The sequence below is a fragment of the Pelodiscus sinensis genome, chromosome 10 (assembly GCF_049634645.1).
Source record: "Pelodiscus sinensis isolate JC-2024 chromosome 10, ASM4963464v1, whole genome shotgun sequence".
NCBI lineage: Eukaryota > Metazoa > Chordata > Testudines > Trionychidae > Pelodiscus > Pelodiscus sinensis.
The window spans coordinates 11,462,665-11,486,923 of record NC_134720.1 but is presented as its reverse complement, the minus strand read 5'-3'; the positions used below and the strand labels follow the sequence as shown (position 1 = coordinate 11,486,923).

General features: G+C 45.0%; 1 protein-coding gene across 3 annotated transcripts in view; it reads left to right on the top strand.

The window, feature by feature from the left end:
* NMNAT3 (nicotinamide nucleotide adenylyltransferase 3) overlaps positions 1-24,259 on the top strand; it is an 84,297-nt gene that overhangs the window by 8,873 nt on the left and 51,165 nt on the right. For all 3 annotated transcript variants that reach the window (XM_025185609.2, XM_006124986.4, XM_025185610.2), the window contains exon 2: positions 13,653-13,804. In XM_025185609.2, the coding sequence (XP_025041394.1) occupies positions 13,696-13,804 (109 nt within the window). In that variant the 5' untranslated portion in view covers positions 13,653-13,695. The remainder of the gene's footprint in view (positions 1-13,652; positions 13,805-24,259) is intronic.

Here is a 24,259-nt window from a genome sequence, read left to right as displayed (position 1 = left end):
TGTCTTCGGTCCATCCCCTCCAGGGTACCTAGTGTTGGCCGCAGTCGGCAGACAGGCTACTGGGCTAGATGGACCTTTGGTCTGACCCAGTATGGCCATTCTTATGTTCTTAGCTCAGGGCTCAAGGCTGGGGGTCTCACTGGACCACCCTGATTTTCATGCAAACCTGCTCCGGGGTGGCCAGGCTGGCAGCTCTCCTGCCCTAGATGGCCACTTTCCTGTGCCTAGTGCGGACATCGTGGATGAGGTCCACGATCTCCGCACTAGCCCAGGCGGGCGCCTGCCTCTTGCGGCCCCGGGCAGGCTCCTGGGAGCTGCCAGCCTGGTCCCGGGAAGAGGCTGAGGGCTGGGTGGCAGCGGGTGGCTGGCTCGTGCCGTGCCAGGTTCAGGGTCTGCTGGCTGGGTGCTGGCAGGCTTGCTCCTGGTACGGGCACCGTAGCCAGACTGTGCCCCTTTAAGGGCTCTGGGGCCGAGAGGGGGGCAGAAGAGTTTCCCTGGTGGTGCCTATAGTGGCTACCAGGGAAAGCTGGGGAGGGCTAGCCTCCCACTAGTTCGAATCAAGTGTCCACACAGCCCTTAATTCGAACTACTTAATTCGAACTAGGCGTTAGTCCTCGTAGAATGAGGTTTACCTAGTTCGGATTAAGCGCTCCGCTAGTTCGAATTAAGTTCGAACTAGGCGCTACACATAGAAACCGCTATCAAAGTTAATTCGAACTAACATCTGTTAGTTCGAATTAACTTTGTAGTGTAGACATACCCTAGGGGAGTCCCCAGCTGACCCCAGGCTTTGGCACTTTTGCCTTAGAAGCTGTTGCTACACTTCAAAGGCAGAGACTCCCTATCGACTTATTGAATAGTCCATGCATTTTGGCATCAACTATTCGATTAATTACCTGATACTTAACAGCCTTAGTTTGGAATGTAGAAGGCTGGAACTGAGGGGTTCAGATGGTAGGAGGGGGGTCAGGGCTCAAGCAGAGGGTTAGGGCATCGGGGGGGCGGGAATGAAGACACTGTTGGGAGGTGCGGTTTCTGGGTTGGGGATATGAGGGATTTGGGATGCAGAAGTGTGCTCTGGACTGGGCCTGAGGGGTTTGGAAGGGCATCAGGGCTGGGGCAGACGGGTGAAGTGTGAGAGGGGGTCAGGGTGCAGGCTCCAGGCAGTGATTATTTCAAGCAACTCCCAGACACAGCAGCACGCTCCCATTTCAGCTCCTATGTAGAGGTGCAGCAAGGCCATCTTGTATACTACTGTTTCCGCATGCACCACCTCTGCATCTCCAATTAGCTGCAATTTCCAGCCAGTAGGAGCTGCAGAGTTGGGACTCGGGGCAGGAGCAGGGTGCAGAGTCCCCTTGCTGTCTCTATGCATAGGAACCAGAGGGATGAAGTGCTGCTGCTTCTGAGAGCTGTGGGAAACCCCAAGAGGTAGGGAACTCACCTTAGCCCTGCTCCGTTTCCAACTAGACTTTTAACGGTCCAGTTGGCAGTGCTGACCGGAGTTACCAGGGCCCTTTTCTACTGGGTGTTCCAGTTGAAAACCAGACACCAGGCAACTCTAGTAAAAACATCTGAACTTCACCTATTTATTCTGCAGCAGCAAGCTAACAAAATCTCTGATCGGAGCCTTGCACTTATTCCTATTTGTGATTCTTGAAGACAGGTTATGAAGAACCAGGAGAATGTGTTGACTTTGTCTGATTAGAACCACAGCAGAAAGTGCCCCTTCCCAATTAGTGGGAAAATTTTAAATAATAAAATGTCTAAAGACACTTTCTGCAAAATTCTTTTTGTTAAAATCAAGCTTCATTTTTTTAAAGTTAGAGGTAAAATATGGGTAGTGTGTGCTAATTTCTGGTGTGGTTTATATAAAAAAAAATTTTCCTTGTAAAATTTAACTTGCTCATGCTGAATAACTACTTTCGATTGCCAGTTTTTCTTATGAGCACTGTCATGGTTTTATTGGGCAAGTAGATATTGTGCTTGGGCTAGTAAATTTTTCAAGATTTTTTGCAAGGCAATGTAGTAAAAAATGTTTCTGATAAATGTGAATTGTAACTAGTCTTAGCCTTCTGTGAAATGATTTTTTTTTCAGTTTACAAATTGGAGTACCTTAAAAAGCACATTTTTAGTGAACATGCCTGGTCTCTTTAATAATATTGTAACTTTCAAGCTTGCATCCTTAGTCTTTTAAATGGTTAAATATGAAGGTGTTTTCATGCTATAGAGCCCTTATATCCAAATTATCAAAGCTTTAATATCATAGAGAACAAAGCACTTTAAAAAATCCTTTTAAATCTCAAACCTGACGTGTGTCTTTCTCTGGTTTGTTGCTTTAATTGCTCTTTCTTCACAAATACAGTAGAAGTATTTTTCTAGCATTCCTAAGTCATTTTATTTTATTTTATTTTTTTTACTAATGGGATTTCAGGTTCCTAGACTTTGATGTGGTGCTCTGAGGCACACATCTCTCCTATATATAATACCTGGGCAGTAAGCAGCAGTGAATGGGCTTGTCCTCTGCCATCTTGCAGTTTTTATGCAGTGTAGCAGCAAATCACTTTAATCATATGGAGTCGGTTTTGAAGCCCAGCAGTTATTTGGAAAAAGAACTTCATGGGAGTATAACGTTTGTCTTAAATGATTGTCTGCCATTTTTGTCAAGCAGCAGAGCAAACGAATCTGGCTTACCATGCAGTAATTGCACAATCAATATAAAATGCTACCATGCTACCATTAATATTCCTGTTTTTTGTTAAATAAAATGGTTTGGCTGACATCGGCAAAATGTATAACTGCAGGTTTTCTTGTTTGCATTGCCTCTCACCTTTTATCAGTAACAGTTTAAAAGAAGAACATTTTTCTAGTGACAACTGTTTATTTTAAAAAATGATAAATGCATAACAGCTAGAGATTTTTCTTTTTTCAGAAATATTTGTCACCCTCAACAGTCATGTTATTGTTGGAGATACACCACAAATTTTAGAAGCCCTTGTATGTTGATCTTAAGGCTGCATCTGATTCAATAAATTGTATCATGCTATGGAAGGCCTTTGGTGTCCCTAACCATTCTGCTGAACTTAATTAGAGAACTGCATAATGGAATCACTGTCTATGTTCATTTGGGAAATCAGATGTCAGCACCTTTTAAATCATTATCTGGTGTTAGGCAGGGGCTGTATCTTGTCCCTTAAACTCTTTTGTCAGGCAGTGGATTTCATAATGCAACATTCTGGCAGGTCCATAGGCATTAAGATCGGTGACCTCTCACTCTCAGCACTTGACTACAATGATGACGTTCTTCTAGCACAGGGCCCTGATGGCTTTCATGAGGCACTCCAGCAAATGGAGGAGTATTCAGTTAATACTGACTTCTGTGTTTCATGGTTAAAGAGAAAACTGCAAAATCCAGGACCAGGTTCACCCATGACTCCAATCGCTTTGAATAAAGAAACTGTCAAATCAGTCTCCAGCTTTTCCTGTTTGAATTCTTTACTCACCAGTTCCTCTAACTATCACACAAATGTTCGCTGTTGTTTGTCGTCACAGCATCTACCATAGGTCATTTACAACGAATATGGACCATCATTTCAGCATGACAACCAAGTTCAGGATCTATTCAAGCTGCATCCTTCTTGTACGGCTGTGAAACATACACTGTGTTGCTCAGACTGGGCAAAGTTGTATGCTTTCCACACAAAATGCCAATGTCATATATAGGCTGAAAGTGGAGTCACTTTGGGGCACTGTGGGACATGTCCTGGAGGCCCAGGACGTCGACTCTCAGATCACTGTGTCTGCATTGCTGTAAAGTTGACCATGCAAGGTTGAATTTACTTTTACATCTCATAAAAAGCAGAAGTACCAAAATCAACGTCATCAGCCCTTAAAATTGGCAGAATGGGATTGGTGGTGTGGACTCCTTGTCTAGAGAATCAACCTAATGCAGCTAAGTTAGACCTAAACTCTTAGGGTATGTCTACACTACCACCCTTGTTTGAACTAGGATGGTTAATGTAGGCAACCAAAGTTGCAAATGAAGCCCGGGATTTGAATTTCCTGGGCTTCATTTGCATCTTGCCGGGCGCCGCCATTTTTAAATGTCCGCTTGTTCGGACTCCGTGCCCGCGGCTACACGCGGCATGGCTAGGTAGTTCGGAGTGGAGTAACGGTAGTTCGGAATAGGAAGCCTAATCTGAACTACCTAGTCCGTGCCGCGTGTAGCTGCGGGCACGGAGTCCGAACTAGCGGACATTTAAAAATGGCGGCGCCCGGCAAGATGCAAATGAAATTCAAATCCCGGGCTTCATTTGCAACTTCGGTTGCCTACATTAACCACCCGAGTTCGAACTAGGGTGGTAGTGTAGACATACCCTTAGTTAGACCAGGCCTAACTTCCCTTAAAGGGATATTTGGATGAGCACTTAAGGAACTATATTCTCACATATTAAAGGTATTAATTTCTTTAAATTTGAAAGAATATAGTGTGGGACTTAAGAAATAAAATTGTTATTTTACAAAACACATTTTGGACAGGTTTGAGGCCATGTATCACCTAAGTCTAATATCACCCTTGAGAGGTAGCAAACTATTATTATCCCCAGTTTATAGACAGAGAGATGGATAAGGATGTGAATTTCAGTAGTGAATGACTGATGTTTCCATTAATGTCAGTGAGAGTATTGCAGCCCCAGATCCTGTAAAAATAAGCCCATACATTATTGTAAGGTTTATGGTCCTATAGGTAGCCTGTAACATAACTAGTGATAGAATCCATATCTCCTGATGGTACCACAAGATTATTCTCCCTAACTATTTGGATTATTTCCCATAGAACTCTTTCCTAGACTGCCGCATATATGTGACTGGCTGGTAAGTATCTCAGACGTCTATAATACAAACAAAAACCTGTATCAGCAGTTAAAATTGTTGAATTACTCGTGCACAACTTCCCTCAAAAGAATATTCCTCTCAATACCTTCACAATTCTACAGGAGAATGTTAAATTAAGATATGCAACATACCTTAATTCAAATTTATTTTCCTTCTCAACAGCGGGAGAATGACAGGAGCAAACGCTCTAGTCAGCTTCCCTAACTCCTCACAGGAGCAGGTGTACTGGTGCCAATTGGGAGGGCACCCTCTGAGTTTGATTTAGTAGGTTTTTATTAAACTCTCTAAGCTGAATGCCAGAAGATCAATTGTGGTAGTGTCAAGTCTTCATTGTGGGGAAGAAAGCCTAAGGTATAATATGTTGGAGAGAGGGTGCAGATTGTATCTTTTGCTGAGGACCATTAATGGCACACCCATTGAATCAGAGCAGTTGCTAAGGAATAAATTCAGCACTGTAAATAAATTCAGTCAGATTTCACTGACTAAAAACTGTGTAGATGTTGCACTTGGTAGTGTTTGCAAACCTATTTACAGGTGCAAATTGATGTGTGTTGACATACGGTTAAACCGCTTTTTAATCCTGCATCTCTGCCATTAAACAAGTGACACAATGTACTATTCAGAACTGGTTTTGTTATGGTTTATACAACGCTTATTTTTATGTAACACATGAAATAAATGTCACCCTCCTGGAACAAAGTGTAAGCATTTAACAGTTGAGACGGTCATTTAATTGACAAGTTTATTTCCGTTCTGTGTGACTAGTTAAAGGAACTCTATTGAATATGCGTGTAAGTAAACTACATGTTTTATATGTTTTTGAACGTTTAAAGACATTTGCAGCCATATCAGTAACAGAACTCAATAAATTTTAAAAGAGCATGTGTCTGCATTGCTCACGAGAAATTTGTGCTGTTTTAAATTCTTTCTCTTGGTCTTGGTACCGGAAGATTTTTGCCATTGAGTCAGAACTTGGGCTTTTTCAGGAGAAAGAGGTATCTAGTCTGCTGCACTGCAGCTTGAACAGCTTTTGTAGAACTTATGGTCCATTTCCATTCAGGAGTAGAGCCTTCTAAGTAGTTTCTAAAACAAGCATATTTATTTTTCATTTCTTTAGCTCCATCAGTATAGCTGACATTGTCCCCATTGGGGAAAGGTAAATTGCCCAGCCTGCCTTGAATCTGGGAGATCAAACTCTCCTGTTTTATAGTAGTAGTTAGTTAACATTTCCTTTGTATTTGATTTCTCTCAGGAGCTTAGATGAAAACGCAGTTAACACTCTTCATCCTTGCTATTACTGTGCTGAATTTTAAGCCTTTAAGCTAATTAATATCATGCAGAAAGGTGTGAATTTGTGCCTTGTCTATACCTGAGAAGAACTGTATCTAGAAGTCAGTGTAGCTATTTTAGTGCAAACCTCTGTAGGCAGACAGCTTCTAGAAAGGATAACACTAACTCGGTACAAATCCTAGCCTGTCTTATTCTGTGTTTAGTGGTTGGTACTTGGTCTGCTACCTTGACTGCTGAATCAGGGCTAGTCCTGTGGCCATGTCTATACTACAAATTGTGGTCAGTGCACTTTAGCATACAGCTGCTGAAAATTTTTCCCTCATGCCCCTGACTCCTGCCTGCCAGCAGCCTCTGCCAATCAACTTCTCCCCTTTCCTCCCAGCACCGATCATCAGTCTACCACATGCAGGAGGTTCTGTGGGAAGGACAGAAGGGGTACGTTTGGGGGAGGAGCTGGGGGTTTGATGAGATGGGATGGGGATGGAAAGAGGCAGATAGTGGAGTGCTGCTTCTGGATGAGATTACATCATCATAGAATGGTTTGGTTCAACAAGCAATGGCTGCAGATCTTTCAGATGCAAAAAGCCATGTTCTCCTTCGAGTGGTCCCCGTGGGTGCTCCACTCTTGGGTGCTGGTGCATCTTCGCGCCAGTGACCAGAGACTTTTCTAGCAGTTTCTGCCGTGCTGCGCAGGTGCCGAGCGCCCTCTAGTGTTGTTGGAATTGTTGGGTGCGTGCGTGGCGCGGCCCCTCTGTTCCTTCTCTGCCGTCCTCGGCAGCAGACGGAGTGGACTGTTCTCTTCAATTCTGTATAAAAAATAGTTGAATACCTGGTTTTTACCCTCAGTTTCCAAGTTTTTTAGCTCTATTCTTCTCCCATACCAAGTTTAAAAAAAAATAATTTCTAGTCGCAGTTTGCCGCTTTTTCCCCAACCCCTTATGCACAGCTCTCCGGGCTTTAAAAGGTGCTAGTCATGTCGAGATGCCATGCCTGCTTCAGACGGGCACTCTAAATGTATTAAGTGCCTAGGGCAGGCACACACAAAACTCAAAAGTGCCTTCACTGCTCCAAACTGACAGCGAGGGCGCGCCGGGACCAAGTCAACAGGCTAAAGACACTCTTATCTAAAAACTCCCTCCGCCCTCCCTCAGAGGACTCTCCTACGGCCTCAAGACCGCCGCAGTTGAGCAAGGGTATGGAGAAAAACCACCCCTCTGTCCACTCTGGTCCTATGACCTCCCAATCGGGTCTTTCCCTGACTACATCGCTACCCTCGTCGCCATCAGCCGCACAGGTTAGCACCAAGGATGGGCTGGGAACCTCCGGTACGGTGCACTCTTAAGACGTCGGAACCTCGCAAAAGAGCTCACTCTGACCTCTGCTTTGGCTCAATGGCACAATCCAGTACGGCACTGGAGCTGTCCTCAGCGCCGACAGCACCAGTGAAAGATTGCTCAGCACCGAAGCACCACACCAAAACTGCACCGAGCCCGGCGCCGAAGAAGGCCCGTGCCGATGTGCCACCACCGACTACTACGGTGCCAGAACGACCCTTAGCACCGTTGACACAACCGCTGTCCGCACCATCACCATCCAAACCCCGCCGTCCCGCACCGACTGACAGGCGTGAGTGGTACCGGTCCCCGGTACAGAGCCACACATCATCGGCACTGCCCTCCCTGGGCTCCTCCATCCACTCTGTGAGGTCCCGACGCTCTTCTGTCACTGCTCGTTCCATCAGTGACATCGGCACCAAATCAAGGAGCAGGTTCTTCTCTCAGCACTCTAGCCCGGCACATAGACCTCCATCCTGGCAGCCGGTGACGGTTCAAAATGCATACCCTCCTCCTCTGCACCCTTGGTATGCACAACAATAAACCTATCCACCTCCGCCATATACCATCCAATGGCAACCGTGGGAGCTGCGTCCTAAGAAGAGCCACCATTGAGTCTCTTTGACTGTTTCCAGACCACCTCTTCCCGCCACAGCATCGGCCACTGAACCGAATTTGCCAGCCCCCTTGGAAGCGCACCACTCTCTTTCCAAAGGAGAGACCAGATCACCTCTCCACAACTCCTCCTCTTCCCCAGATGAAGCGGTCACTACTGAAGCCCCACCATCCGGGGACGACACAAAAAAATTCCAGGACTTGTTCAGAAGAGTAGCTATAGCTAAAGAAAGAGACCTCCAGGAGGTATAGGTGAAACAATATTGCCTTCTCCTCACGTTACAGCCTCTAATCATCCTGATGCATGAGGCTATTATGGACCCGGCTGACAACATCTGGCATACCCCAGCATCCATCATCCCAACAAATAAAAGAGCAGATCGTAAATATTTTATTGCTCCTAAGAACATGGACTTCCTTTTTATCCACCCACCTCTTAACACTCTGGTGGTGGATTTGGTATGACACAAAAGTAAACAACCCAACCTCAGAACCACTCCACATGACACAGACCATAAAAGAGTGGATATTATGGGTCGGAAGGTCTACTCATCAGCCACATTACTCCTCAGGGCTGCGAACTACACTGCCATGCTTGCGGATTATGACCACGCCAATTACTCCAAGCTCCAAGACCTGCTCCAACACCTTCCGGAACACGAGGCCTACCTTGCTAAATTTCATGCAGGAGGGCCACACTGTCTTCCGCACAGCCCTACAGTCCGCTATGGACATAGCAGACACGGCAGCTCGTATTATGGCTTTGACAATTGTCCTTCGCAGAATTTCCTGGTTATAGGCATCTGGGGTACCTAGGGACCTACACCAGAAGGATGAAAAGTACGAACCAACCTTAACCTTTTGACTGAACCAACCTTTTCGCAGCTAAGACTGACGAAGTGTTACATTCCATGAAAGACTCCCATACTGTTCTCAGGACCCTGGGAATGTACACTCCTCCTTTCAAAAGAACTAGGTACCAGCCTTACCAATGCCCGAAAGAGCCTTTCAGACAACAGCCCAAATACGATTTCTGCCCGAAACAAAGAACTCAATGGCATAGACCACAACAACAACAATAGCAACACCTTACGACTAATCCACCACCGAGCAAACAGCAGGTTTGGAGGTCAGGTCGAGAGCCAGGAAGACAATCCACTACCGCTGCCATCCAATATTCTTCAATTCCAGCACCCCATCCAGGCCTTTTTCCACCAGTGGTCTCTCATCACTTCCAACGAATGGGTTCTGGAACTGATTCAATTCGGTTACACTATCCCCTTTACCTCCCTCCCTCCTACGCACTCTCCTACCCCGTCCCTCTTCAGGGACCCCTCTCATGAAACGTTCTCCAACAAGAAGTTTTGCATCTTCTTCAACTGGGTGCAATAGAACAAGTACCACCACAATTCCAGGGCCAGGTCTTCTACTCAACTTACTTCGTTACCCAGAAGAAGACGGGAGGGTGGCGACCCATCTCAGATCCCTCAACAAATACCTTGAATACCATCGTTTCAAGATGGTCACTCTAGCAACAATTATTCCCACACTCGATCAAGGAGATTGGCTTTCGGCTCTCGACCTCTAGGGTTCCTACTTTCATATTACGGTTCATCCTGCTCACAGACATTTTCTATGGTTTACAGTAGGCACCCAGCACTATCAATTCCTCGTGCTCCCGTTTGGCCTCTCTATTGCCCCCTGGGTGTTTTCCAAAACCCTGGCAGTCATAATGCCCTCACTTCAGTGTCAAGCGATCATATTCCCATATTTAGATGATTGCCTCATAAAAGGCGCGTCCTTTGACGAGACCAAGGCCATTTCAGATACCACAATAGCCCTGTTACTCAGCCTTGGGTTTCACATAAATTACACAAAATCCACCCTACTCCCAGTGCAGAGGCTAGAGTTCATAGGCGCCCTCGTTGACACAGTCACAGTGAGAGCTACACTTCCCGAGCACAGGTTCGTTACCATACGTGACCTCATACACACAGCAAAATCGGTTCTGACTGTCACGGTCTGCGACTGCCTCAAGATCCTCAGGAACGTGGCATCCATGACCTACATCGTCAAATTGGCCAGACTCCAGATGAGACCCCTTCAGTCTTGGTTCACGACAGTTTACAAACCTTCCAAGACCAACTTTCCAAACTCCTGGTCATTCTACCACGGATCATCTACTCCCTGCTTTGGTGGACAATTCCTCAAACCATGTTACAAGGTGTACCTTTCCAGTATCCTCCTTCTACTCTCACAGTTATAACAGATGCCTCACTCATGGCATGGGGGGGCCCACTTAGGGAACCTACTCGAGTTACGGGCGGTCAGATATGCATGCCAACATTTTAGTCAGTACATAGCACACAAGCCCATTACCATCATGACGGACAATACCACCTGCATGTACTATATCAACGGACAAGGCGGAGCTCGATCCCTTTCCCTCTGTTCAGAAGCTATCAAGATTTGGAACTGGTGCCTGACACACAGGGTCACCCCTTTGTCCGTTTACCTTCTGGGTGTACTCAACATCACAGCAGACTCCCTAAGTCATACATTCCAGGACCAAAATGAATGGGAGCTCGACAAATGGGCCCTCACTCCACTCTTCCTTTGCTGGGGCCAACCAGACATAGATCTCTTCACCATGAAAAACAACAGAAAATGCCACCTTTACTGTTCCAGAGGAGCCCTGGGGAAACATTCCCTCTGGGATGCCTTTATGGATCACGAGATACCCCTCTCCTTTACGCGTTTCCCCCCCCCCCCCCCTTCCCGCTCCTACACAGAGTCCTCAACAAGATCAGGACGGACCAGGCGCAGGTCATACTAGTGGCACCTGCGTAGCCCAGACAGACATGGTATCCTTACCTCCTCAAGATGGCGGTGAGGGACCCTCATCCCTTCCCTCTTCTCCATGACCTTCTCTTGCAGAACCACGGTCAGACTCTCCATCCAGATGTTCTCAAGCTCCACCTCCACGCCTGGCTCCTTCATGGCTCCAGGATGCCGAGATTACCTGCTCGGAGCAGGTGAAAGATGTACTGATTAACAGTAGAAGACATTCCACCAGAAAGAACTTACTTGTACAAATGGAATTGATTCTCCCACTGGTATGGCCGAACATATGCACCCCATACAGAACTCGCTCCTTTACCTACTTTATTGGACTACTTACTATCTCTAAAACGATAGGGCTTAGCACTCAGCAGTATCAGGGTCCACGCTGCCTCCATAGTGGCTTTTCACCATCCTATGGATTGCGTTTCTTTCCTCGCTAACCTGTTTGCCAAACGCTTCTTTAAGGGCCTACAGAATATGTTTCCTTCTGTCCGCCCACCGGTCCCTGTCTGGGACCTGAACCATGTCCTGAAAAGCTTGACAAAACCACCATTTCAACTTCTAGCCACCTGCTTTTGGTCTCATTTATCTATGAAGGTAGCCTTCCTCGTCGCTATTACCTCTAGTAGGAGGGTGAGTGAGCTTGCAGCCTTGATGGCCGATGCTCCATACACCGTATTTACAAAGGACAGTGATACTCTGACTCCACCCAAAGTTCCTTCCCAAAGTACTCTCCTTTCACGTGAATGAACCCATACACTTACCTGCCTTCTTTCCTAAACCTCACGTCGACCCAGTACAGGCTGCATGGCACACTCTTGATGTCCGACGAGCTCTGGCGTTTTACGTTGACCACACAAAGCCTTGGCGGGCCTTACCTAGACTCTTCTTCTCCTATGCTGAAAGATCTAGAGGACAAGCAGTCTCATCTCAGAGAATTTTGAAATGGATTACCTCCTGCATTCAAACGTGTTATACTTTGCATGACAAGAACTTACCTGGAAACATCATGGCTCATTCCACCAGTGCAGTAGCTGCCACAACCGCCTTCTTGCATAACATTTCACTCCAGGACATTTGCAACGCTGCCACCTGGTCATCCGACCACACTTGCACAACACTGTGCACTTTCCTCTTCTATAGCATCTTCCATGGCAGAGGGACATGCTGTGTTGTCCACAATAACTACCACTCAGCTTCAAACCCACCTCTGTGAGCTGACACTTGCTCTGTAGTCATCCAGAGTGAAGCACCCATGGGGACCACTTGAAGGAGAAGAAAGAGTTACTCACCTTGTGCAGTAATGTTTAGTTTGGAAGGGAGAAGACTGAGAGTGCCCATGATAGTGATTTTCAAGTATCTAAAAGGGTAGGGCTCTGATGCTAGGACAAGAAGCAATGGGCTTAAACAGCAGCAAGGGAGGTTTAAGTTGGACATTAGGAAAAAGTTCCTAACTGTCAGGATGGTTAAACACTGGAATAAATTGCCTAGGGACATTGTGGAATCTCCGTCTCTGGAGGTATTTAAGAGCAGGTTAGATAGTCGAGATGGTACTTGGGTCCTGCCATGAGGCAGGGGGCTGGACTCGATGACCTCTCGAGGTCCTTTCCAGTTTTAGTATTCTATGAGTCTACATGTTGGGTGGTAGGGTGAGGTGCTTTGTAACATTTGTGTACATTTAAATGTATGTCAATGGAGCTTAGAACTTTACATGAAAGTTCTTTTGTGAGGAGCTTTTAAGGCAAAATGAAAATAAATAAGTTTTATTCTAGTACTGCTGTCTAGTTATTACTAATAAAAATGTACTTTAGGGTCTGAAGTATAAATATGTGAAATCAGAGATTGAGCTTTCCAGGGCATGAAGAAATCATTTCCAGACGGAAGGAATCATCCATTTCTGTGGAATATAAGTAAGCTTTCATTAAAAATAAATTCCACTTACAACCTTTGTAAAGGCCAAAAAAGCTGTGAATATAAATATATAATTAATGCAGTGATGTCTTCCTAAGTCTCCATGGATCTATGATCCATTAATTTATCTGGTTCTTTTTTGAACCCTGTTCTAGTCTTGGTCTTCAGAACATCCTCTGGCAAAGTGTTCCACAGGTTGACAGGTTGTCCCGCTATTTTGATTAGTGTAGTATAAACTAAAAAACAACACAGTCTGATAGCACTTTATGGACTAGCAAAACATGTAGATGGTATCACGAGCTTTCATGGGCACAGCCCACTTCTTCAGATGGTACTGTAGAATAGTCAACCTTTTTTACTTAAGATACTTCTGGAAATATGAATATAGACTCAGGATTTCCTTAGATAAGTGGTGTTTTGTGAAAAATATTAAGACCATTAAGGAGTTAATGATAATTCAAAAGAGTAGTGACCTTGTTCAGAAGACCATGTAATTTCTAGTAGAATTACTCTTTTTACTGTGGTTCCAGACCATTTTTTAGATATGTGTCCATGGATTTCATTTCAATACAGGTATTGGATTTGTTTAAATACTCACTTAGCATATATTGCAATGGTGCTCTTTGCTAATTTTGATATTTTACTAATGTCCCAATGATGTAACAGTTCTGAAAATGATGAATCATTATTTATTATTAAGAGAAACAGCTGTGAAACATTTCTCTGAGGCAAAGGTTATTTTAATAGTTACTTTTCCTTTAGGTTGAAATGCCGATGAAGATCCTAGTATGCAGTATATGTCACAATGAAGAGCCGGATACCTCTTGTTCTCCTTGCCTGTGGCTCCTTTAACCCCATCACAAACATGCATATGCGTTTATTTGAGCTGGCTAGAGATCACCTTCATCAAACAGGTCAGTAGAATTGAATTTATGTAGTGCTATTGGAAAAAATACGGTATTTGGAATGAAATTGGCTTTTCCAATCTTGGGGACTAAAAACTGATTTGCAATCATTTTAATACTTGCTCATTTTCAGGATTATATTTTTTGCTAATCAAGTGTGAGTCTTTCTTAAACATTTGATGGAATGTTGAATAAAGAAATTGTAGTGGTGTTACCTCCTCCTTTTATATCTAGTTACCCACCATAGAGATTTTATAACAAGGAGTTCACACGCTTGCAGTTAGATTTTTCAACTGTTGACAAAACTAATTTTCAGTGGAAATTGGATGCAGATTGACTCTGGTGTAGATAACTTCTTGGTACAAGTTCTGAAGGAACCGACCAGAGGCCATGCGAAGATTGGCCTGCTGCTCACAAACAGGAAGGAACTAGTAGGGGACATAGAGGTGGGTGACAACATGGTAAGCAGTGATCATGAGATGGTAGATTTCAGGATCCTGACCAAATGAAGAAAGGAGAATAGCAAAATACACACCCTGGACTTCAGAAAAGCAGACTTTGACTCTCTCAGAGAACTGATGGGCAGGATTCCCTGGGATGCTTACATGAAGGAGAAGGGAAGGCACAGGAGGAAACCATCCCCATGTACAGCAACAAATGCAAATATGGTAGGCGACCAGATTGGCTTACCAGGGACATCCTTGGTGAGCTTAAACACAAAAAGGAAGCTTACAAGAAGTGGAAACATGGACAGATGACTAGGGAGGAGTATAAATATATTGCTCGAGAATGCAGAGGACTTATCAGGAAGGCAAAAGTGCAATTGGAATTGCAGCTAGCAAGGGATGTGAAGGATAACAAAGGTTTCTACAGGCATGTTAGCAATAAGAGGGTGATCAGAGAGGGTATAGAGCTCTTACTGGAAGGCGGAGGTAACCTAGGCTATGTCTAGACTGCAGGCTTCTTTCGAAAGAGGCTCTTTCGAAAGCATCTTTCGAAAGAGCCTCTTTCAAAAGATCGCGTCTAGACTGCAGGCGGATCTTTCGAAAGAGAAATCCGCTTTTTCGAAAGAGAGCACCCAGCGAGTCTGGATGCTCTCTTTCGAAGACGGCCTTTTTACATTGAAGAACGCCTTCTTTCGAAAGAGGAACTTTCGAAAGAAGGCGTTCTTCCTCGTAAATTGAGGTTTACCGCCATCGAAAGAAAAGCTGCGTTCTTTCGAAATAATTTCGGCTTGAGTCTGGACGCAGGGGAAGTTTTTTCGGGAAAAGGCTACTTTTCCCGAAAAAACCCCTGAGTCTGGACACGGCCCTAGTGACAGATGATGTGGGAAAAGTTTAAGTACTCAATGCTTTCTTTGCCTCTGTCTTCACAGACAAGGTCAGCTCCCAGACAAATGCACGGGCAACGGAGTATGGGAAGGAGGTGGACAGCCCTTGGGGAAGGAACAAGTTAGGAACTATTTAGAAAAGCCAGACATACACAAATCCAAGGGTCCAGATTTAATGCATCCGAGGGTACTGAGGGAGTTGATAAATGTCATTGCGGAGCCTTTGGCCATTATCTTTGAAAACTCTTGGCAATTGGGAGAGATCCCGGATGATTGGAAAAAGGCAAATGTAGTGCCCATCTTTTAAAAAAAGGGAAGAAGGACAATCCAGGGAACTATAGACCAGTCAGCCTTACCTCAGTCCCCGGAAAAATCATTCAGAGGATCCTCAAGGAAACCACTTTGAAGCACTTGGAAGAGGGGAAAGTGATCAGGAATAGTCAACGTGGATTCACGAAGGGCACGTCATGCCTGACCAATCTGATTAGCTTCTCTGATGGGGTAATTGGCTCTGTGGACATGGGGAAGTTAGTAGGTGTGATATACCTTGACTTGAGCAAAGCTTTTGATACAGTATCCCACAATATTCTTGCCAGCAAGTTAAGGGAATGTGGATTGGATAAATGGACTGTAAGATGGATAGAAAGCTGGCTAGACTTTTGGGCCCAACGGGTAATGATCAATGGTTCTGTCAGGTTGGCGGTTGGTTTCTAGCGGAGTGCCCCAAGGATCTGTTGTAGGATCGGTTTTGTTTAACATCTTTATTAAAGACCTGGATCAGGGGATAGATTGCATGCTCAGCAACTTTGCAGATGACACTAAGCTAGGGGAAGAGGTAGATACACTGGTGGGCAGGGATAGGGTCCAGTGTGACCTGGACAGATTAGAAGATTGGGCCAAAAGAAATCTGATGAGGTTCAACAAAGACAAGTATAGAGTCCTGCACTTGGTACGGAAGAATCCCAAGCTTTGTTATAGGCTGGGAACCGAATGGCTGAGTAGCAGTTCTGCAGAAAAGATCCTGGGGACTACAGTGGATGAGAATCTGGATATGAGTCAACTGTGTGCCCTTGTAGCCAAGAGGGCTAATGTCAAATTAGGGTGTATTAGGCAGAGCATTGCCAGCAGACCCAGAGAAGTGATAATTCCCCTTTATTTGGCTTTTGGTGAGGCCACATCTGGAGTACTGTGTCCAGTTCTGGGCCCCCCACTACAAAAAGGATGTGGACGCATTGGAGAGGGTCCAGCGGAGGGTGACCAAAATGATTAGGGGGCTGGAGCTCATGACCTGTGAGGAGAGACTGAGGGATTTGGGTTGTTTAGTCTCCAGCAGAGAAGAGTGAAGGGGAAATTTGATAGCAGCATTCAACTTCCTGAAGAGAGGTTCCAAAGAGGATGGAGAAAGGCTGTTCACAGTATTGACGGATGGCTGAATAAGGAGCAATGGTCTCAAGTTACAGTGGGGGAGGTCTAGGTTGGATATTAGCAAAAACTATTTCACTAGGAGGGTGGTGGATCACTGGAGGTCCTTTCTTGGATTGAGAACTGGTTAAAAGACAGGAAACAAAGGGTAGGAATAAATGGTAAATTTTCAGATTGGAGAGGGGTAACTAGTGGTGTACCCCAAGCGTCAGTCCTGGGACCAATCCTTTTCAACTTATTCATAAATGATCTGGAGAAAGGGGTAAGCAGTGAGGTAGTAAAGTTTGCAGAGGATACAAAACTGTTTAGGATAGTCAAGACAGAAGCAGACTGTGAGGGACTCCAAGAAGATATCACCAAACTGAGTGATTGGGCAACAAAATGGCAAATGAAATTTAATGTGGATAAGTGTAAAGTAATGCACATCGGGAAAAATAACCCTAACTATACGTACAGTATGATGGGGGCTAATTTGGCTACAACAAATCAGGAAAGAGATCTTGGAGTTATCGTGGACAGTTCTCTGAAAACTTCCACACAGAGTGCAGTGGCAGTCAAAAAGGCAAATAGGATGCTAGGAATTATTAGGAAAAGGATAGAAAATAAGACCCAGAATATCTTACTGCCCCTGTATACAACTATGGTACACCCACATCTTGAATACTGTGTACAGATGTAGTCTCCTCACCTCAAAAAAGATATTTTGGCCTTGGAAAGGGTTCAGAAAAGGGCAACTAAAATGACTAGGGGTTTGGAATGAGTCCCATATGAGTAGAGGTTAAAGCGACTGGGACTTTTCAGTTTAGAAAAGAGGAGACTGAGGGGGGATATGATAGAGGTCTATAAAATCATGAGTGGTGTGGAGAGGGCTGATAAAGAAAAGCTATTTATTAGTTCCTATAATAGAAGAACTAGAGGACACCAAATGAAATTAATGGGTAGCAGGTTTAAAACTAATAAAAGAAAGTTCTTCTTCACACAGCGTTTTGTCAACCTGTGGAACTCCTTGCCAGAGGAGGCTGTGAAGGCTAGGACTATAATAGAGTTTAAAGAGAAGCTGGATAAATTCATGGAGGTTAGATCCATAAAAGGCTATTAGCCAGGGGATAAAATGGTGTCCTTGGCCTCTGTTTGTCAGAGGCTGGAGAGGGATGGCAGGAGACAAATCGCTTGATTATTGTATTCGGTCCACCCTCTCTGGGGCACCTGGTGCTGGCCACTGTCCGTAGACAGGATACTGGGCTAGGTAGACCTTTGGTCTGACCCAGTACGGCCGTTCTTATGTTCTTATGTTCTTATGAAATGGGTTACTTAGGGAGGTGGTGGAATTTCCATCCCTAGAGGTGTTTAAGTCTTGGCTTGACAAAGCCTTGGCTGGGTTGATTTAGTTGGGATTGGTCCTGCTTTGGGCAGGGGGCTGGACTTGATGACCTCCTGAGGTCTCTTCCATCTCTATGATTCTATGGTGAAAGGGCACCTTTCTTTGAAATTGAGAAGAAACAGTTATGTTGACATTTTGGGGGTTTATGCGGATGTAATAATTTAGTATCAAGAACTGATGCACTTTGCAGTTTTGACTAGTAGGGAAAACTGGGAAGGGAAAAAAGTGAGAGTCATTACTCATTACCCATATTCAATCAGAGGTAAAACTTTCCTTCCTGAGCAAAATAGTCTACATGAGGGATATGATGTCCAAAGAAATAAGCTAGGATGCCTGAGTAGCAAAGGAGAGTGGCTAGAGGCCTAGAGAATTGGGAGCAAGCAAGAATCTGAAGTAGCACAGGGGTGCCAGAAGAGAAGGAGACTGAAGAGAAGGAGACTGAAAGTGGGCCAGACCCACTTCCTCAGATCAAATAGTGGAAGAAAATAGTCACAACCATATACCAAAGGATACAATTAAAAAAAAAGGAACACATATGAAAAGGACAAATCACATTTCAGAACAGAAGGAGGATGCGGGGGAGGGGGGGAAGGAAGGTAAATGCCTGTGAGTTAATGATATTAGAGGTGGGGAAGGGTAGATGTCTGTGAGTTAATGATATTAGAGGTGATAATTGGGGAAGCTATCTTTGTAATGGGTAAGGTAGTTGGGGTCTTTGTTCAGCCCCTTCCCCCACCCCCCGGAGAGTGTCGAATTTTAGCATCAATGCCAGTTCAGAGGAATCCTTTTCAAGTGCAGATTTGAAAGTCTTCTGAAGTAAGATGCATGTGATTAGGTCATTGAGACAGTGTCCTTTCTGGTTGAAATGGCAAGAAACTGTTTTTTCTTTGTGATCCTGTCTAATGTCTGTTTTGTGGGCATTGATTCTTTGGCGAAGTGTCTGAGACGTTTGTCCAATGTACATAGCAGACGGACGCTTTCGGCACATGATAGCGTAGATTATATTTCTGGATGAGCAGGAATATGTATTCTTGATCTTATAACTCACTTGGGGTATGTCTACACTACCCCGCTAGTTCGAACTAGCGGGGTAATGTAGGCATACTGCACTTGCAAATGAAGCCCGGGATTTGAATTTCCCGGGCTTCATTTGCATAAGTGGGGTGCTGCCATTTTTAAAACCCCGCTGGTTCGAACCCCGTGCAGCGCGGCTTCGCGGGGCACAAACTAGGTAGTTCGAACTAGGTTTCCTAGTTCGAACTACTGTTACTCCTCGTGGAATGAGGAGTAACGGTAGTTCGAACTAGGAAGCCTAGTTTGAACTACCTAGTTCGTGGCCCATGTAGCCACGCTGCACGGGGTTCGAACCAGCGGGGTTTTAAAAATGGCGGCGCCCCGCTTATGCAAATGAAGCCCGGAAAATTCAAATCCCGGGCTTCATTTGCAAGTGTGGTATGCCTACATTACCCTCCTAGCTTGAACTAGGAGGGTAGTGTAGACATACCCTTGGTTAGGCCCAATAATGGTGTCAGCAGAGTGAATATGTGGACAAAGCTGGCAACGGGGTTTGTTGCAAGGGAAAGTACCAGGGTTGGTATTAGTGTGGTATGTCCTGTGGTTGTTGGTAAGAATCATCTTGAGGTTAGATGGTTGTCTATAGGAGACTATTGTGTGTCTCTCTCTTTCTCTCTTTCACTGGAAAGTGATTTGAGAATAGTAGCAGTAGGAATTGGATGGTCGAGCATGGGAATCCAAAAATGCTGCCAACGTGGGCGCATCATTAGGAAGCAGCAATTGCATGCTAGTAACATGCTTTGAGAGGAAATTGTGAGTGGTCTTCTGGAGGGAGAATTGCTGAGCTTGCTAACAGATGTATTAGGACATAAGCTTTGTAGGTAAAACCCTGATGAGGTGGGTTTTTTCCCACGAATGCTTATGCCCTAATAAATCTGTTAGGATGTGTCTACACAGCAGGGCTTAACTTGAAATGAGCTATGCAAATTGAGCTATGTCAATTGAGTAGCTTATTTCGAAACTGGGAATGTCTACACAGCACTTACGTTGAAAAAGAGAAACTCTTCCTCTGACTTCCCTTGCTCCTCGTACAATGAGGGTTACAGGAGTCAGAGTAAGAAGTCCTCCAGCTTGACAGTATTTTGACACTATTTTGAAATAACTGCCTGTTGTGTAGTCACGGACTAAGTTATTTTGAAATAATGTTGCAGGGTAGACGTACCCTTAGTCTCTGAGGCAGAGTTGGGGAACCTTTTTTGAGTCGGGCCGCTGACACATAGAAAAATCAGTTGGGGGCTGCACACAAGTGAGAAGCAAAAAAACTCCAAAGAAATCCTCTCTGATGTGCCCCTGACTGAGGAGGAGAAAGACACTCTCCACGTTTTCCGTGCATACCAGAGCTCTAGTAGATTTTGTGTGCTTCAGCCCTGCAGGTGGGCAGCGGGGGAACTTCCCAATGCTGGAGGGGAGCCCCGCGCCTTGGGAGCCATATCCAGGCAAGCTGGGGACCATATCCGGCCCCCAGGCCTTAGGTGCCCCACCCCTGCACTAAGGTGTCATAGGACTCCTCATTGTTTTTGCACATATAGACTAACATGACTACCCTTCTCTCTGTGACTAACAAAACATGTAGATGGCATCATAAGCTTTTGTGGGCATAACCAGAGACTGCGCCCACAAAAGCGCATGATACCATCTACATGTTTTGTTAGTCTTTAAGATGCTACTAGACTATTTGTTGTTTTTTTAATTTTTTTCCTGTTACAATCTCAGCTACCCCTCTGAAGCTTCTCTCTGTGGTCTACCAGGAGCACGAGAACTAAATGGTTAAAGAGGTCAGAAATTGGCTTCCCCTCCCTCTTTTGGTCTGTTTATTGCTGTCCTTGCTGGAAAGGTGGACGAAGAGTGGATGGGCAGGGATAGGAATGGATCCTGACTCCAATTACTCCAATATGCCAGGCAGCACAGCTAAGGTGGTGAGAATTGAAAAATAGTCTGATACTAGTAAAGGCCAGTATTGCTTTCCCTGAAGGAAGGACTGAGTCTGGAAATGAATTATGACTGTCTGAATCACAATTCGTTCCATGGTCTGCTCTAAGGGCAACTGCCCCTCACTCAGGTTGTTAAATCGCAAGTTAGCCCATATTTTATTAGAAATGCACCTTTGGAAGGTTGTAGTGAAAGTTTTGCATTGCAGTGTGACTTTTAGTTCTTTGATGTGTGATAGTGTTGTAGAATTGTAATTGAATGAATTAAGCTGTTGTGTCAGTGTGATGAATAGTGTGATTAGTGGGCTAATATTTGGTGACTGGTATTTTGGATGTAAATTCTTTTTTGACTTTTTCATTTAATCAGTGTCAACAGAGGTAATTGAGTAGTGCAAATTGTACAGTACATCTTTATGATAAAGCAAATAGATTTGTACTCTAGGGATGTTTGCAGCTAGCCGGATAATTGTTTAATCTATAAGCTATTGCTTATCAGTTAACAGTCCCGGTTAACTGCAACCGCGCATGATTCACAGGGAAAGGCTGAGGGATTTGGGCTTATTCGGTTTACAGAAGAGAAGAGTGAGGGGGGCTTGACAGCAGCATTTAACTACCTGAAGGGGGGGTTCCAAAGAGGATGGAGAGAGGCTGTTCTCAGTGGTAATAGATGACAGAACAAGGAGCAATGGTCTCAAGTTGTAGTGGGGGAGGCCTAGGTTGGATATTAACAAAAACTATTTCACTAGGAGGGTGGCGAAGCATCGGAATCGGTTACCAAAGGAAATCTAGGAAGCTCCCTCCCTGGAGGTTTTTAAGTCCTAGCTTCAAAAGCCCTGGCTGGGATGATTTAGTTAGAGTTGGTCCTGCTTTGGGCAGGGCGTTGGACTTGATGACCCCCTGAGGTCTCTTCCAGCCCTGTGATTCTATGATGCTGTGAACAATACTTGCTCCCTCATGTGCTCTGTATTTAAAACTCGGACTGGCAGGCTGGCTCAGTCCCAGCCCTCTCCGAGTTGTAAATGAAGAGCACACAGGGGAGCCATCTGCCACCCCAAGCTGCTGCCTCAGATACCCAGAGGCTGCCTCCAGGGATGCCGGAGCAGCCTCTGTTCATGGGGAGCTTGGGCTGCTAAGAATTGGTGCAGTTACACAATGATTACATTAAATGATTTCTAACATCCCTACTGTACACATATTTTACTATTATGATGATGACCATCTAAGTGTGTGGTTCTCAACTGGTGGTCCATGGTGACTTTTTCAGTGGTCCACAGGAACATTGTCCAAAGTCACACTGCGTGAGCAGGCGCCACCGTTAGGCTGTTTTACTCCCTGTTCACAAGCATGCGGCACGTCATCCATAGCGTCACCTAGGACGCAACCACGTTGTGTTGCCAGTAACTTCTGCCTGAGGCTCTGAGCATCAGTGTAGCTGCCACCATCATGCTGAGCGGTTGCTGTGTCGTTCGTCCTGTGCTACATGTGTTGTTTTACAGGTGTGATTTAGTTTGTTTATAATGGCAACGACAGGAAGAAATGTCAAGCGCAAGTATTCAGAAGACTTTACATCAAATTCGGCTTCACTAATCAAAGAAGGCGTGGATTTGCCACAATGTATTATTTGTTTCAAAGTCTTGGGGAATGACTCAATGATGCTGGCTAAGCTGAAACTCCATCTTGAAAAGTGTCACCCCAACTTGTTGCAAAAGGATGAAGATTATTTTGAGCGGCGGTTATCAGGTCTGAAACGACAGCGCCTCGACTCAACAAGTGCATTCTACAATAAGACAAGCAATGCAGTGTGTGCTTCCTACATTGTTGCATATAAAGTTGCACAGGCCAAGAAGTCTCATACCATTGTAGAGTAACTTGTGCTCCCCTGTGCAAAATAGATGGTGCGGTTTGTTCTTGGTGAGGAAGCAGCAAGGAAGCTGAATGATATATATATCTGTCTCTAACAATACAGTATCGAGACGGATAAATGAGATATCACAGAACATCAGTGAACAAGTTGTGGATGAAATAAAGATGTCTCCATTGTTTGCCATACAATTGAATGAATCGATCGATGTCGCATTCTGCTCTCAGCTATTGGTGTTCGCATGATACATGGTTGAGGGAGATTCAAAGACAAGTTTCTTTTTTGTAAGATTCTTGATACCACCACAAAGGCTCAGGATGTGATGGAAATTAACAATTTCTTTGAAATACATGGTCTAGATTGGGTAAACCTTGTGGGTGTCACCACTGATGGTGCATCTCGGGCTTCCAAATGCTGGTGAAACAGCGCACTCCAATGGTAGCCAGAGTTCATTGCTTCATTCATAGGGAAGCTTTGGTGTAAAAAAACATTGCCTGATCAACTGAACACCATTTTCAAAGGGTTAGTGAAAGTGGTGAATCACATCAAATCATTGGCTTTGAACACCAGGCTGTTCAAAGATTTTTGCCTAGACATGGGTTCCGACTTCAATGTGTTGCTGTTCTACACTTCTGTACAGAGGTTGTCAGCAGGGAACGTACTCAACAGAGTTTTTCAATTGAGAGAGGAGTTGGATTTATTTCTTCAGGCTCAAGGGAAAGAGGAATTCCGAAATGTGCTGACACAGTCAAATTTAGAACTTGCATATCTTGTCGATATTTTTGGAATCTTGAACAAACTGAATCTTCAGCTGCAAGAGAAAGGTGCAAATCTGTTCTCTCACCAAAGCATCATCAAGGCTTTTCTTGACAAATTGGAACTCTGGATCATAAGGGTCAAAGGCAATAATTTGGTTCAATTTCTATATGTGGATTCCATGCTCGGGGAAAAGTAAGCCATTGCAAACATTTCTAGTTGGGAGCTACAATAGCAAAACATTTTGTGACACCCAGGGTTAGAGGGTAGGAAGTGACATAGCCCCTCACTCATCTAGATTGCATCCCAACATGTCATGCTATCTCTCCTGTACATGGGTGGTCGGTGAACGTAGAGCTGGGGGAGGCAAGCCATCAGCCCCAACCCTTTCCACTGAAGCCCTGCCCCCATGGGAGCCATGCTGCTTCCCCACCCCACCACTATCACAGGGAGGCAAGACAGCATGCCATGCATGTGCGACCCGCACCACCACAGAGAGGGGAGGAGGGCAGGCAGGCATGCGCACGTGCTTCCTGGCCCCAGAGCACAGGAAGGGAGGATGGCGTGCGTCACCAGCCTCCCCGGCCCCAGAGTACAGGGAAAGGAGGAGGGAATAAGGATGTTAATTAACGGTTAATTGACTAATCGAGTAGTCGATGGATGTTCCATCGACTAGTCGATAAGCATTTCCGTATTCCGCATTTGAAATGTA